General features: G+C 38.3%; 1 protein-coding gene and 1 long non-coding RNA gene across 6 annotated transcripts in view; both read right to left on the reverse strand.

Annotated features, from left to right (window-relative positions):
* Window positions 1-243: 243 nt before the first annotated feature.
* LOC309861422 lies at window positions 244-8,352 on the reverse strand. Its single transcript, XR_014309936.1, has 2 exons — window positions 2,345-8,352; window positions 244-2,305 (listed from the first exon to the last, which is right to left on the reverse strand). It is a non-coding gene; the product is annotated as an uncharacterized lncRNA (long non-coding RNA).
* Window positions 8,353-12,797: 4,445 nt separating this feature from the next.
* Window positions 12,798-16,661, reverse strand: part of OSBPL10 (oxysterol binding protein like 10) — a 313,824-nt gene continuing 309,960 nt past the window's right edge. For all 5 annotated transcript variants that reach the window (XM_082724181.1, XM_082724182.1, XM_082724184.1 and 2 more), the window contains 2 exons: window positions 16,473-16,626; window positions 12,798-14,137 (listed from right to left, as the gene is read on the reverse strand). In XM_082724181.1, the coding sequence (XP_082580307.1) occupies window positions 14,093-14,137; window positions 16,473-16,626 (199 nt within the window). In that variant the 3' untranslated portion in view covers window positions 12,798-14,092. The remainder of the gene's footprint in view (window positions 14,138-16,472; window positions 16,627-16,661) is intronic.

The following is a 16,661-nucleotide window of genomic DNA, read 5'->3' on the forward strand; positions in this document are numbered from 1 at the left end:
AGATTTTTAATTACAGATTTAATTATTTTATAGACATAGGCTTTTTTTTTTTTTACTTACACAATAAAAACAAAACTGACATGCTTTGTTTAAATTGTTTTTCAAAGAATTTGTCTATTTCATCTAAATTTTCAAATAGGTTGACTACTGTTGCTTGTCACTGAATTTTAATGTTTGCAGATTCTGTAATGATGTCCTTTTCATTCCTAACACTGGTTTGTTTTTTGTTTTTGTTTTCTACTCCCTCACATCCCTGTATGTTTCTGTCTCTGTCCTCTCCTTCAGCACCATACCATGCTCATTTTCTTTGGCAGTTTTTAATCAATTTTCTTAGTTTTTTTTCTTTCCTTTCAGTTTATGGCTTTGTTGACACTTTCTACAGTATGTTTTTTATTTCATTAATTTGTGTCCATTTTTTTCTATTCCTTGGAAGGAGGTGTTCTTTTTAATCTGTTGATTTCTTTTCCCACTATATAAATTTAAAGTTATAAATTTACTCCAAATATAAACTATATATATTAAACTATTCAGCTTAATGTATATTTTAATTTCCATTGTATTTTCCTTAAACCATGGGTTAGATGTACATTTCTTGATATTCAAATAATTTTCTAGTTATCCTTTTATTATCCATTTCTACCTTAATTGCCTGTGGTCAGATTCTCTGATTTTTAACCCTTTGAAAATGGTTGAAATTTGCTCTCTGGCCAACATATAGTCTATAGAGGTGTATGTATATATGTCCTTGAAATATACTTTCCAAGGATGATATATTAAAATTGTAGGCTGTTAACAGATTTGCCTAAGTGTTCTTGAGCTGTCAATTTTTTCTATATGTGTTTTGAACCTATATTATTAGGTGTTACATACACTTGGGACTTTCTTGGTAAGTTGAACCTTCAGTTTTTAGGAAATACCAGATTTTCAGTAACACTTTTTGTTACAGCCTATTTTGTCTGACAAATATTAGTGTTATGTCATCTTTATTAAGATGATTGCATGATACATCTTTTTCGGCCTTCTGTGTCTACTTCAGATTTGTTGAGGTTGTTGGTTTTCAACACCAGTTTAAAATTCTTAGTCCTCTCTTTAAACATTATTTGCTTCTCTGCCACTCTCTCTGTTTTGAGTTTCTGACTAAATATAGACACTATTTGGTTCTCTCCCTCCTTTTGCTTCTCCATTCTGTGTATTTCTCCTTAAGTTTCTCTTATTACTTATGGCTAATCTGATGTTAGACTCATTTATTGATTTATTTTACTTATTCTGTTTTTCAGTTCTAGAATTTATACCATCTGTTATGTTTCTTTTTATAGTTTACAGCTGACCCACTAACATTTTCAGTCTTATTTAACATAGTGGGCATAGTTGTTTTAAGCTTATATTGAATAAATCCACAGTCTAGAGCTCTGTGGGTCTTGTTTCTATGTGTGGAAGGTTTTCCTGTCTGTTCATGTGATCTTATCCCCCAATGTGCAGGCACTTTTCTGTGTTCTAAACATATTTTAAGAAATTGTATGAGAAAGTTCAAGGCCTAGTTTTCCCTTCTAGAGAGGATTTGGTTTCTGCCTAGTTATCTAGGAAACCAGCAAGCCAGAATTACCTTATTCCAATTCAAGAGATGAGATACAAAACTAGCCTGCCACCCCTAGGTAAGGGCTGGCTCATTGTTCCTAGACAGAAACTCTTCAAGGATCACACCCATGCAGACTTAAATATCAGCATTTTTCCTTCTAGTTCTGTGAGGTTACTGAAATGATTGGTGTCTTCCAATTTCCAGGGGGAAATGGCCCCAAATACCAAGCTTCTCTCTCAGGAGTTCCATCTTCTAGATTCTGGGCTGGTGATAATATCTTGGTTCTATGAAGTCTTAAAGCAGATGTTATGTCTTGTCTAGCTTGATTTTTTTTTTTTTAAGATTTTATTTACTTATTTGACAGAGAAATCACAGTAGACAGAGAGGCAGGCAGAGAGAGAGAGAGAGGGAAGCAGGCACCCTGCTGAGCAGATAACCTGATGCGGGACTCGATCCCAGGACCCTGAGATCATGACCTGAGCCGAAGGCAGCAGCTTAACCCACTGAGCCACCCAGGTGCCCCTCTTGTCTAGCTTTTATACTTGTACTTAGCCAGAGGATTGGCCCAAACTCCCTAGTCTACCACAGTTAGAAGTAGAAATACTTAGAATATATGGAATTTTCTTGGAGTGTTAGCCTTAAATCTTAAAAAGAACCTGGAGGTCTTTTGATTAGAATATCAAGTGTCTGCTTCAGTGAAAGCTGGAGAGCAAATGGGAACCAGAGTGACTAAGTGTGGCACAGTGCATTCCCTTATAACCTCAGCACACTATCTTACTCAAGCTAGATAGATAAAACATCTGTTTTTTGACAAAATGAGATGGATTAGAGCTCAGACCCATATCCTACTGAAGGAAATACTTTATAAAATGCTTTTATGATCCTATCTACTGACAAAATGACTACACTAGCAAACATTACAGAAGGCTAGCCCACTTTCCATTTTGTATCTTTCAGTTTTATAGAATTTACTTTTAGGTTTGTAATCTGTTACTTCTTAAGTATATGGCTTGAGGTGGATGCCATGTGCAGACTATGTACTAACTTTTCAGTAAGTCTTGAAATCAGGTAATGTGAGTTATACCTTTTAATACTTAAGCCCTAGGACCACAAGCACACACTTGGTATTTTGGGCAACTATCATCGCCTAATCGACAACTGACACATCTAGAATTTGTGTAGTTCTTAAGAACAAAAGAACTCCAAATGTAGTATGTGTACAGAACATACTATCAGGTTAGCTAAAATGCATAAAATAAGTGTTAGGATGTATAAAAAGTGTCCTATATTGCTGGTGGGAACTTAAAACTGTTTAAACCACTCTGAAAATACACATTCCCCATTTCCCAGTAATTCTACTCCTAAGTCTGGCAAAAAGAGCTGATGGCAGTATGTTCATATAAGGAATAGTATAAAAAAAGAAACGAATGAACTACATTTATGAGGAATAACTGATCTTAAAAATGTTAAAAAGATTATTTAACATTTCATTTATATACAGTTCAAAAAAACTATAGTATTAAGGAATGTAATCAAGTGTTAAAGCTAGAAGGCAATGCAGGATGTGATTATTTTTTTGTGTGGAGGTAGAAGGGATAATATGGGGGCCTTGATTACAGATGGGTAAGTAAAGTGGTTCTGGAGTAATGACAGTGCTCTGTTTCTTTTAAAGATTTTTTTTTTTTTTTTAAGAGGTGGGGAGAGAGCGAGCACAGGCAGACAGAATGGCAGGCAGAGGGAGAAGCAGGCTCCCTGCTGAGCAAGGAGCCCGATGTGGGACTCGATTCCAGGACGCTGGGATCATGACCCGAGCCGAAGGCAGCTGCTCAACCAACTGAGCCACCCAGGCATCCCAACAGTGCTCTGTTTCTTGAGTTGGAGTATGGTTTACACGTGTCTGCTTTATTACCCTGTACATCTGATTTTTTATTGTGCTTGTATTATACTGCACACAAAATGAGAGCAAAGTTGCAGACTAGGAACCTCCAGGCCCTCATTTCTTTTATATGAAAGCATTAAAAACAAAACCCACTAACTTTGCCAGAAAAACAGCAGTGGTTGATAGCACTGAATAAAATGTCCAGTCAAGATAAAGTCACATTCAAAATGTCATGTTTTTATTCAACCTTTCTCCACCCTTCTCCACAGTGTGAAGCAAGCAGCCTCCCAGCTCCCATTTATCTTTCAATAGCAGGGAATAGGACAGACTTTATTTGCAACATTCTCATGTGTCTAGGGCTGCCTGAAAAACTGGTCTCATTTTCACCTAACTTGGCTCAGGGAAAAGTGTTACAGGCTGGGGAAAGCTGCAGAAAGAGGGAGGCATGGCTTATAAAAGCTGCAAGGATACTATAGACTTGGAAACGATGGGGCAAGAAATTATGGGTCCAGGAACAAGAACAACTAAGGCCGTGTATAAAAGGGGAATAAAAAAATAGCACATGGGCCCAGGGAAGACATGGCCAGAAGAGAGCCGAGATGGCCTTAAGTCTCCACCCTGGACTGATCCCAAGGCTCAGACACTGCAAGTTAAGGAAGGTCTTTCTGGCACAGAGCCAGTTTAAAAATACTGGAAAGGACTTATTTTTTCAGACCCCTTATTTTCACCAAAAGATCACAAGGCATATAAAGAAACAAAAATATGGCTTATTCAAAGGAAGAACATAATGTGACAGGAAATCTCTTGTTAACAGGCATCAGACATAAAACAAAAAGGCATCAGACTTTAAACAAACTGTCTTAAATACGCTAAAAGTAAAAACAGTCAAAACTGAAAACATGAACAAAGAATATCGACTTAGAGGAATTCTCTTTTTAGAAAATCAAATTATGTGGCTGAAAAATGAAAAGTTGACAAGGTTTAACAACACGAACAGAAAAGTCAGGAAAACCAGGCAACTGAAGTTACCTGTTCTCAGAACAAAAAATTTTTAGAAATCTGAAACCACCTATGGGCCACCGTTAAACGGATGAAAATATATTGTGGGAGTCCCAGAAGGAAAAGAGAGAATTCTAACAAGCTTTGAAGAAATAGTGGCAGAAAATTCCCCAAATTTTTAAGAAAGGAATCTACAAATTGAAGCAGCTCAGTGAACTCCCAAGTATGTTAAACCCAAGGGAACCCACAGACCACTGAGACATAAAATCAAAAATAAAAGCGCCAAATGGGATGCTATAAAAGCAGTGCTAAAAGGAAATATATAGCTGTAGACACATTTGTAAAGATCTCATACCAATAATCTAGTTTTGAACCTTAGGGAATTAAGGAAAAACTATTGAAAGCCAAAAACAAAATCCTGAAAGCAGCAAGAGAAGTGATTTATAACATAAAAGCCATTGGATTATCAATGGATTTTTCAGCAGAAATTTAGGAAGCAGTAGTGCTGAATAAAAATAACTGTAAACCAAGAAATTGATACCTGTCAGCACTGCCCCTCTAAAATGGAGAAATTAAGAAATTTCCACATAACAAAAGCTGATTACCACTACCCTTGCCTACAAGAAATTAAGTCTTTTAAGTAGATATAGAAGGCTTTAGACAAAGGTGTACAAAACTATACAGGTAAATACACAGGCAAATATGAAAATCAGTATTATAATTTTGGTTCATAATTCCAGTTCTGGACTTAAAGTGCACGAATTATTTTAGATCCGTGAATACACATATAAAGATGTAATTTGTGACATCAGTAACGGGTAGAATTGTAAAGGAGTAGAGTTTGGGACTGAAGTTGGTATTAGTTTAAAATAGATGGTTATTACTTTAGGGTGTACTATGCAATCTCTCTAGTAACCACAAAAAAGACTAGAGAACACAGATAAAGGAAAATGAGAATAAAAATGTAGCACTACAAAAAATTAGATAAAGGAAGATAATTGAGGAAATGGGAGATAATGAAGTTGTAAAGCATCTGGAAAACAAGAAAATGGCAAAGTAAGTCCTTGTCTGTAATTAATTTTGATGATATTTCCCCATCAAAGGCCAATGCTGCAGAAGAGGCCCAATTATTATGCTGTCTACAAGAAACTCACTTAAGATCTATGGATACATACATTCAAAGTGAAAGGATGGGGAAATACTTCACGCAAACAGTAATCAGGATTGGCTATACTAATATCAGACAAAGTCAAACATAAAAGACACAAGGTCATTACATACTGATAAAAATTAATTTACTATAACAAATACAGAAGCACCAAATATCAGAGCTCAAATATATGAAGCAAACATTTACAGAATGGAGGAAGAACTTGCCCTACAATAATAGGGGACTTCAGTACCCCATGATCAATAATAAAAACAACTATGCAGGGTCAATAAGGAAAGAGAAGACCTGAACTATTCTGTAAGGCCAGCTGGACCTAACAGGGCTTATACAGATGGTTCCACCCAGCAAGAACAGAATATTCATTTTCTCAAGTGTGTGAATGCAGTAACATTCTCCAGGACAGACCATGGGTGAGCTCACAAAACAAGCCAGTAAACTTTAAGACAAACCATACAAAGTATCTTTTCCAATTCAATGAAACTAGAAATCAACATACATGTGGAAATTAACACACTGTCAACCAGTAGGTCAAAGAAGAAATCACAAGAGAAATTAGGACGTATCTCAAGCACCAAATGGTATGCTATTAAAACAGTGCTAAAAGGAAATATATAGCTGAGGACACATTTGTAAAGATCTCATACCAACAATCTAATTTTGAACCTTAAGGAATTAAGAAAAAAACCCACAGCTAGCAGAAAGAAGGAAATATTAAAAGATTAGAGCAGAAAGAACTAGAGAAATACAAAAACGAAATTAAAAATTGGTTCTTTGAAAACAAATGACAAAGCATTAGCTAGACTAAGAAAATCAAGTGAAAGTGGGGCCATTACAACCGATTTTTTATAAGTAAAAGGCTTATAAGAATAAACACTATGAAGAACAGTACTACATCAATAAATTGGATGACCTAGATGAACTATATATCAACAAATTCCTAGAAACATTACCTATCCAAGACTGAATCATAAAGAATCAAAATATGAAGAAGAGAATATCCAGAAAATATCCAGAAAGAGATTGGATTGCAATTTAAAACTTTCCGAGAAAAACCAAGGACCATATGACTTCACTGGTAAATTCTACTGAACATTTAAAGAATTACCACCAATCCTCAAACTCTTTTCCAAAAAAACTAAAAAAGGAACACTTCCTAATCCATTCTATGAGGGCAGTATCCTGGTCCCTAAGCCAGAAAAGGACACTACAATAAATAAGATTATAGATCAGTATCTCTTATTAATATTGATGCAAAAATTCCTCAGTAATAGCAAATTCAATAACATTAAAAATATTACATATGACGAAGTAGAATTCTCTGAATGCAAGGATGGTTCCAAATATGAAATCAATGTTATACACCACACTTTACCAGAATGAGGGGAAAAACATATCTCAATAAGCTGCAGGAAGACCGTCTGCCAAAATTCAACAAATCTTTCATGATAAAAACAACTAGGAATTGGATGAAGTTATCTCAACATAATAAAGACCATATATGAAAAAAGCAAACAATGAAAGATTAAAAGTTTTTCCTTTTAAAAGTCAGGATACCAGCTTTGCCACTTCCATTCACATACTGAAAGTTCTATGTAGAGCTATTAAGCAAAAAAAAAAAAAAAAAAAAAAAAAAAAAAAAAAAGTCCAGATTGAAAAAGAAGTAGTACAACTTCACAAAAGATGATTTTATATCTGGAAAACGCCAAAGATTCCACACAAAATTGTTGGTATAAATACAGCAAAATTGCAGGATACAAAGTTAACATATTAAAATCAGTTGTTTCTGTATTCTAACAATGAACAATACATAAAAGAAATTAACAATTCCATTTGCAATAGCATAAGAGTAAAATACTTAGCAATAAATTAAGGTAAGGCAAAAGTCTCGTATAGGCATACATCAGAGATGCTACACTTTCAGTTCCAGACTGCCACAACAAAGCATATCTCACTAAAGCAAATCAAATGAACTTCCTGGTTTTTCAGTGCATATAAAACTTACATTATACTATAGTCTATTAAGTGTGCAACAGTATAGTGTCTAAAAAGCAGGGTACACACCTAAAGAATAGTTTTTGCTAGGGAAATGTTAATCATCTAAGCTTTCAGCAAGTCCTAGTGTTTTTTTGTTTGTTTGTTTTTGTTTTTGCTGGTGAAGATCTTGCCTTGATGCTGATATTGATGGCTGCTGACTGATCAGATTGGCAGTTGCTGCAGATTAGAGTGACTGTGGCCAATTTCTTAAAATAAGACAACAATCAAGTTTGCTGCATTGATTCTCTCATGAACAGTATTCTTTGTAGCATCTAATGCTATTTGATACCATTTTACCCACAGTAGAACACTTCAAAATTGCAGTCAATCCTCTCAAATCTTGCCACTGCTTTATCATCTAGGTTTATGATATTCTAAATCCTTTATTGTCGTTCCAACAATTTTCACAGCATCTGCACCAGGTATAGGTTCCACCTCATGAAACCATAAGATTGTTTACTCATCTGTAAGAAGGAATTTTTCATCCATTAAACTTTTTTCATGAAATTGCAGCAATCCAAATCACAAATTCAGGCTCCACTTCTATTTCTAGTTCTTTTGCTATTTCTACCACATTTGCAGTTACCTTCTACTGAAGTCTTGAACCCCTCAAAGTCATCCCATGAGGACTGGAATCAACTTTCAAACTCCCATGAGTGTTGATACTTTGACCTCTTCCTATGAATTATGAATGTTTTTTTTTTTAAGATTTTTTATTTATTTATTTGACAGAAATCACGAGTAGGCAGAGAGGCAGGCAGAGGGAGAGAGAGGAGGAAGCAGGCTCCTGCTGAGCAGAGAGCCTGATGCGGGACTTGATCCCAGGACCCCGAGATCATGACCTGAGCCGAAGGCAGCGGCCCAACCCACTGAGCCACCCAGGCGCCCATGAATTATGAATGTTCTTAATGGTGTCTAGAACAGTGAATTCTTTCAAGGTTGGCAATGTACTATGTCCAGATCCATCAAAGGATTAACTATCTATAGCAGTTGCAGACTTACAAAATGTAAATAATAAGACTTCAGAATTAAAATTAGTCTTTGATGCAGAATGGATGTTGTATGAGCAGACATAATAACAATGTTTTGTGTATTTCCATCAGAATTCTTGGGTAACCAGGTGTACTGTCAATGAGCAGTTAATATTTTGAAAGGAATCTTTTTTTCTGAGTAGTTCTCAACAGTGGGCTTAAAATATTTGGTAGACCATGCTGTACTGACCTGATGTCATCTAGGCTTTTTTGTTCCATTGCTAGAGAATAAGTAGAGTAGATTTAGCATGATTCTTAAGGGCCCTAGAATTTTTAGAATAGTGAATGAGAATTGGCTTCAACTTAAATCACCATCTACATTAGCTCCTAACAAGAGTCTCAGTCTGTCCTTTGAAGCCCAGCATTGCCTTCTCCCCTCTAGCTATCAAAGTCCCAGGTGGCATCTTCCAATAGAAGTCTGTTTCATCTACATTACAAATCTGTTATTTAGTGTAGCCACCTTCAATTTCTTAGTTCCAGTCTTCTGGGTAATTTGCTGCAGCTTCTACATCAGCATTTGCTGCTTCCCCTTGCACATTAATGTTATGGCTTCAATTTCTTTCCTTAAATCTCATGAACCACCCTTTGCTGGCTTCAGACTTTTATTCTGCAGCTTCCCTACCTCTCTCAGCCTTCCTAAAAGGAGAAGATTTAGGGTCTTGCTCTGGATTAGGCTTTGGCTTAAGGGACAGTGTTGTGGCTGATTTGACCTCTCCAGACTACTAAAACTTTCTCCATATGAGCAATAAGGCTGTTTTGTTTTCTTATCATTTGTGTTCATTGGAGTAACACTTCTAATTTCCTTCAAGAACATTTCCTTTGCATTCACAACTTGGCTAACTGGTGCAAGAAGCCTAGCTTTTGACATCTCTTGGTTTTCAACATGCCTTCCTTGCTAAGAGTAATCATTTCTAGCTTCTGATTTAAAGTACGAGATGTGCATGACTCTTTCTTCCACTTCAACATTTAGAGGCCTGGGAGGTTATTAATTTCGATACTGTCTGTCTCAGAATAAGGAGGTCCAGGCATAGGAAGACAGGCGGGGTATCACATGGTTGGTGTAGCAGTCAGAACATACACAACTTTTAACATTTATCCAATAAGCCTTACTGGGTGTAGTTCATGGCACACCCAAACAGTTACAATAGTAAGATCAAAGATAAGTGATCCCAGATCACCATAACAATTAAAATAATGAAAAAGATTAAAATACTGCAAAAATTACCAAAATGTGACACAGACATTAAAGTGAGCAAATGCTATTGGGAAAATGTTGCTGATAGCCCAACCTTTCTGCCACAAACCTTCAACTATAAAAAAAGCAGTATCTGCAAAGCACAATAAAGCAAAATACAATAAAATATAAACTGAAAACCACAAAATACTTCTGAAAAAATAGATGAAATAAGTAAATGGGAAGATCACCTTTGTTTATGTATTAGAAGACAATATTGTTAAGATGTCGATACTGTACAAGGTAATCTACAGAGTCAGTGCACAGCCTAACCTATCAAAATCCCAGTGATGTTTTTAACAAATCTAGAAAATTCCATCCTAAAATTCATATGAAATCTCAAGGGACCCCTAGTAACCAAAACAATCTTAAAAAAGAAAAAAGTTGAAAGTCTCTCACTTCATATTTTCAAAATTTTCAAAAACTATAGTAATCAAAACAGTGTGGTACTGGCATAAACAGATACAGACCAGTGTAAGAGAATGAAGGGCCCAGGAATAAGCCCTTGCATCTTGATCAAATGATTTTTGGTAAGGGTACCAATACCATTCAGTGGAGAAAGGAGAGTCTTCAAGAAACGGTCCTAGGAAGACAGGATATCCATATGCTTAATAATGAAGTTGGACCCTTACTTAATACGATATACAAAAATCAACTTAAAATGGATCAAGACCCTAAACATAAGAGCTTAAACTATGAAACTGTTAGAAGAAAACTTAAAGGAAAAGCTACATGGGAGCACTTGGGTGTCTCAGTCAGTAAAGCCTTCTTGCCTCTGGCTCAGGTCAACCAAGTGTCTGACTCCTGCTCAGCGGGGAGAGTCTGCTTCTCCTTCTCCCTTTACCCCTCCCCCAACTCTTGCTCTCTCAAATAAAATTGAAAAAAGAAAAGGAAGAAAGGAAGGGAGGGAGGGAAGGACAGAGAGGAAGGAAAGCTCCATAAAGTTAGATTTGTCAATGATTTCTTGGATGGGGTTACAAGCTACAAAAGAAAAAGTAGATAAATTGGACTCCATGAAAATTACTTTTATATATCATGGACCCTTATCAACAAGGTAAAAAAATCAACCTACAGAATGGAAGAAGCATTATATATCTGACAAAATTATAAATCAGAAATTCTATACCTAACAAAGACTATCCAGAATTTATAAAGAACTACAACTCAACACATAAAATCCAATTAGAAAAATGGGCAAATGACTTAAGACATTCCAAGGAAGATAGAGAAATGGCCAATAAGCACAAGAGAAGATACTCAATATCACTATCATTAGAGAAATGCAAATCGGAACCCCAACCAAATGGCACTTCACACCCTTTAAGATCATTATTATAAAACAGAAAAACAAGTGTTGGGGAGGATGTGGAAAAATTCAAACCTTTATGCATTGCTGGTAGAACTACAAAATGATGGAGGCACTGTGGAAAGCAGTATGGCAGGTACTCCAAAGTTAAACATGAAATTTTCATGATACAGTACCTTTTTCTTCTGGATACGTATATCCCCAAAAGAACTGAAAGCAGGTATTACTCAGGTATGTTCAGAGCAGCATTATTCACAATAGCCAAATGTTCGTGGTTAGGTAAAGAGATGAACAAAATATGGTATATATACATATGATGGAATAGGATTCAGTCCTAAAAAGAAGTTCTGATGAGCTTTGAACACATTATGCCAAGTAAAATAAGCCAGACACAAAAGGATATGGGCAGAATGATTCCATTATATGAGGCACTTATAGTAGCCAGTTAAAGTCCAATGGTGGTTGTTAAGGTTTGCAGAGATGGGGGGTAGGAAGGCAGTCTCCATTTAATGTGCAGGGAGCTGCATTTTGGGAAGATGGAAACTATGGACCCAGATGGTTGTGCTGGTTACACAACACTGGGAATATATTTAATGCCAATGAACTGTATACTTAAAAATTGCTAAAATGGTAAATTCTATGTTACACACATATTTTTGCCACAATGAAAGTATAAAACAAAATGTGAATTCAGCAAAAAAGAGCAGGAAAGCAAACAAATAGAGTAATTCACAACACAGATTGACCTATAAGCAAAATGTTAGCTCAGATAGGCAAAACCAAGCATGCTCTTTATAAATACACATAGCATGTGTGGTAGTTAAATAAAAGTTATTCCAAGAATCAGGACAGTGGTAGTGTTAACTCTATGATCAAGGAGGGGGATACAATTTTGTAGGGACACAAATGTGCCATTTAAGGTACTATCAAACTTGGGTGTCTTCCCTTAAGCACTGAGTACATAAGTGTTTATTCTTGGAATTGTAATATATTTTATATAAATCTTCTGTATATATTTCACAATTTTTTAAAAAGGCAAATTGAACCCTCTCCCATCTAAAACAGAAAAGCAAGCAAACATTGTCCATGTTTAATCTCCCAGATGGTTCACACTTTACCATAATGAAGACTGGAAAAATCTCAAACACTATAGTGATTATTTTGCAGTCTTCTCTTTGAAGATTTTCTCCCCTGAAATAGCATCTATTCTGTTTTCCTTCTCAGAAATAAAATGGTTCCACACACTTTATTCTCCCAGATGTTTTAAGACTATGAACCTGAACAGGCCTACTATATTAGGACTTTGGCCGGTAGTAACGTCTCACAAGCTAGAACATTCACTAGACAAGAGACAAATCTTCAAATGAACTTGTCAGAACATTTCCATAAATAATGTTTATCGAGTAGATTTTTTTTTTACTGTGTTTCAAACACTATTTTGATGTACATATGATTGCTTTTCAAATCAAATTAGCAATATAACCAATAAAATCTGAGCTCATTCAGAACTACCAGTTCCAAATGAAATTTTGGATCCCTAAAAATAAAATACAGACACACAGATAGATATAGTACTTAATTGAAATATATTGTCTAATATCTACAAAGTGAACAATTGGTCTTAAGAAAGCAGACAAAAGGCACAAAAATCAGTATTACTACAGAGAAGCATTCATGCTACTGGATTTTTATAAATATTCTGAGTGGCACAGTAAAAAATAAATTAAGCATTGAGCAAAAAAATCAAATACTTCATTTTTTCCTTGCTTTATATTCTAGTCATGTCTTGACCTCATTTGTAAAGGCTGAGGACTGAAATTCAACTGAAACCATGGAACGCTTTTGCAGTCTTTATGTGTGTGTCATTTAATCACAGTGGTTTTCTTGCTGAGTTTGGGTCAAACAAGAGAGGCGCACTTAAAAAAAAAGAAGAAGAACCAACACCACAGACAGAAAATTCTTTTCTCTCTCCCCAAACTAAATACAAAATTGAGGCTATGGTTGTGCAGTTTTTTATATGCATGCGTGTATTTAACTTCTAAAGCCCTTTTTCATCACAAAAGTAGTGAAGTCTTCATCTGACTTGTTTTCTAAAAGCAACAGCTTCTGAAAAATGTCTAATGCTTGGTGCAGAAGAAATTGTCAGAAAGATTCTGGGGCAAGGAGATGGGACGCTAATTCCAAGGTGAGCCTGCTTCTCCCAAAGATGCTCCCTCATGGAAGGCTCTGGCACAAACCCTTAATGGCTTCTTGCCCATTTGCCATTCAGCAGGAAATAGTTTCTCTTTCTTGAGTAAGGATAAAATGCTAAAAGAGAGGTGGGAATCACAAAAATAATTGTGAATTGACAGCCACCTACACTTCCTCCAGGAATGAGCCACTTTCTACCATATGGACACCAACTGGGCCATATCAGTTCACCTCTGTTTTGACAGGACTTGACTACACGAGAATACTTTTGTGAGTGCAAAACATTTTTGGCAAAGTGAAAAATAGAAAACTTCAAACCTCATTGATAAAAAGGAGCTCGTAATTACCCACTTAAATCTTGGTAAGTGCAGTATTTACATGTGTAATAATACCCAGCAGATATGTGTATATAGTGCATGTGTGTGAACATACAGTGTACTGAGAACTCACACACAGACCGGTGCACACACACATGCCCCAAATGGCTCTTGAGTAAATTCAATCCTAGAGCGGTTTGGTAGTGCATTTTCACAGTATATCATTTCCCTCTCAGGTACCATTTCTTGAATGATATCAACAGGTCTTAGTGAATACCAGGAGAACCTCGATACTGCACCACTTTAATTCCTACAAAAACAGGGCTCTTTCTGAAAGATCTGCACCACCACCCCATCAGTGTGCCTTCCAAAGTGGATTGAAGTACACCCAGCCGTCACCCTGCAAGAGAAGGAGACATTTTATGACAACCTCTCAGCTGGGCAGGTGGGGGAAGTAAAGCTATTTCCCCAGCCTCTACTCGGTTAGAAATGGAGGACCAAGCAAAGCAGGGCTCAGTTAGCATCCGTTCAGGACTGCCATTAATGCGTGTGCGGGCACCTTGTAGCTCCCAGCCATGCCACGCTGGTGGTTGCTTTATAGAGACCATAAATCTTCTCATCTTGGCATTTCAGGAGGAAACCCCACAAAATAGCATAAAGGGGGGCTTTGTTGGTTTACATCACATAAGATTGGTTGTCCAGAAGAGCTCTTTGAAATAGTGGGGCAAGAGAAAAAAAGGGCCAGTCCCATGAACGGACAGGAGAGAGAAGGCAAGGCCTGCCTCTGAGGAATTTGCCCACACCCGGGATTTGTAGCCCACCGGCCTGGAGGGGAGGGCCCAACCCCAGCTCTCTGCAGCAGGAGGCGGTCACAGATCCACACACAAGACATGATATCAAGTATCAGGAAAAGGGCAAGAATCAAAACAGTATATACAATCTGGGGCTTACCTAGAAGGGGATGTACTGAATGGTAACAATTCTGGTATTGGGATGACTTTTATTCTTTATATTGCCTCCTACTTTCTGTTATGAACATACTGGCTCTTATTAAACCCAGGAAGAACTGTGTGTGTGTTGGTGGGGGGGTGGTTATTTTGTTGTCATCTCTGGGGTTTTTCTATGTCTAACTTTTCCCAGAAGCCAGTTAAACTAGTTGTCTCAGAGAGACCAGATCCACCTCACAAAAAGATCCTTGACTGATTTTGTAATGGGTAATTTTGTGTATTAACTTGATTGGCGATGGTGCCCAGATTCAACAGGATCTCTGTGTCTGTGAGGCTGTTTCCAATCATGATAATAAGTGCCCTGCCAAGCTTATTTCCCTCCCTAGACTGGGTGAACATGATCCAATCCAGGGCCTGAAAACAAAAAAAAAGGCAAAGGAGGGAGGACTTAATTTTTTTTTTTTTCCTGCCTCACTTCTTGGACAGCTCATCTCCTGCTTTGGGACTGGCATTTCTACCACTGGCTCCCCTAGTTCTCAGGCCTTTGCCCTCCAACTGAATTGCACCCCTGGCTTTCCCAGGGTCTACAGCTTGCAAACGGCAGATCCTGAGGCTTTCAAGCCTCCACAGTCTCATGAACCAAGTCCTCATAATAGATGTCTCTATATTCCCATCTCCTGCTTCTGTTTGTGTTGTTTCTCTGGAGAAGCCTGACTAATACAGAGTCACCCCACCAAGGCAAGGCCTCCGGACACTGTTCTCACTCGTGGCCTCCTAAGCAGTCTGCTCAAGCCGGCCTCCTGTCTGAACCAGAATCCAACCTTGAAGTCTCTGCTCCTGCCTGTGGGGAGAAGGGCAGCTCCTGTTCCTGACCAGAAGTCCACCTCAAAGTCCCTAGCTCGCCCTGTTGCCTTCCTGCTACACAGCGGAACCCCTCCTTGGGGCTGAAGTCAGACACTAGCAGCATCTGGGCCAAAGAAAGCTGAGACATCCTTCCATCGGCTCTCTGCGTTTCAACTTGTTAAAATTCCTGGCTACCATGTGAATACCCGATTTCTCACCTGTGAAGAATGGGACAGTCTGGGATTGCCTGGTGGTTAAGTGGCTTCCACTCCCTTTAGGGACTCCTGGGTCTGCCCCAGTCCTCATGGGTCCTTGTCTCACTGACACGGCCCAGCTCCTGAGGGCCTGCATTGAAAACCGGGGCTCCCACACTTTCATTATTTCCAATTCTGTTCTCAGAAAGCTTCCCAACTGCTCCACAAACAACTTCAGAAGCGTAAGAAGCTTGGTGGGGCCAGTGGTATCCAGCCAACTTGCCTAGGGGGTGGGCAGCCTGGTGACCAGTACTCTTTCAGTGTCCCTTTCCTGGAGGACAGCAGCAGCCCTGAGGACACAGGACTCAGGCTGGCCTTTCCTAGCAGGTCCATCCCTTCTGGACCATTCGAGGGCTTCACGGTTAACTTGTTACTAATAATAAAGTAGCAGGGATCATGTTTTTTGTTTTGTTTCTGTTTTTTAAAGAGGACAGCAGCCAGGTCTCCACCCCATCCATTCCTCTCGCTCCCTGTCAGGCTGATGGGCTACTCTGATGATAGATGTCAGAAGGGAAGTGTCAGGTGCTCAGTTCTGCCCCAGGATGGCCAGGCTCAAAGCTGGAGCCAGAGCAGAACAGTCCCAAACCTCCCCCAGGACCTCCCCTACCCCATCCTCATCCATCCAAATGGCTGCAATGGCAAGACAAACCCATCTGCCCCTCGCTTGGGACAAGTCAGGTGGCAGAGTTACCTCCTGGATAAAATACTTGGGCTGCCAGGGCGTGTGGAGGTTCTCCCGTTTCCGTTCCTCCACCCGCTGCTTCTCCTCCAGGCGCCGCTTCTGCTCGGTGGCAGCATCAATGTCCCCCAGCCGCAGGTATCTGGTCACCTCCTGCCAGAGGTTCCTGGGGATGCACGCAGGAGAGGAAGTGGTCAGGCA

The sequence above is a fragment of the Mustela nivalis genome (genome assembly GCF_964662115.1).
Source record: "Mustela nivalis genome assembly, chromosome: 1".
NCBI classification, from domain to species: domain Eukaryota; kingdom Metazoa; phylum Chordata; class Mammalia; order Carnivora; family Mustelidae; genus Mustela; species Mustela nivalis.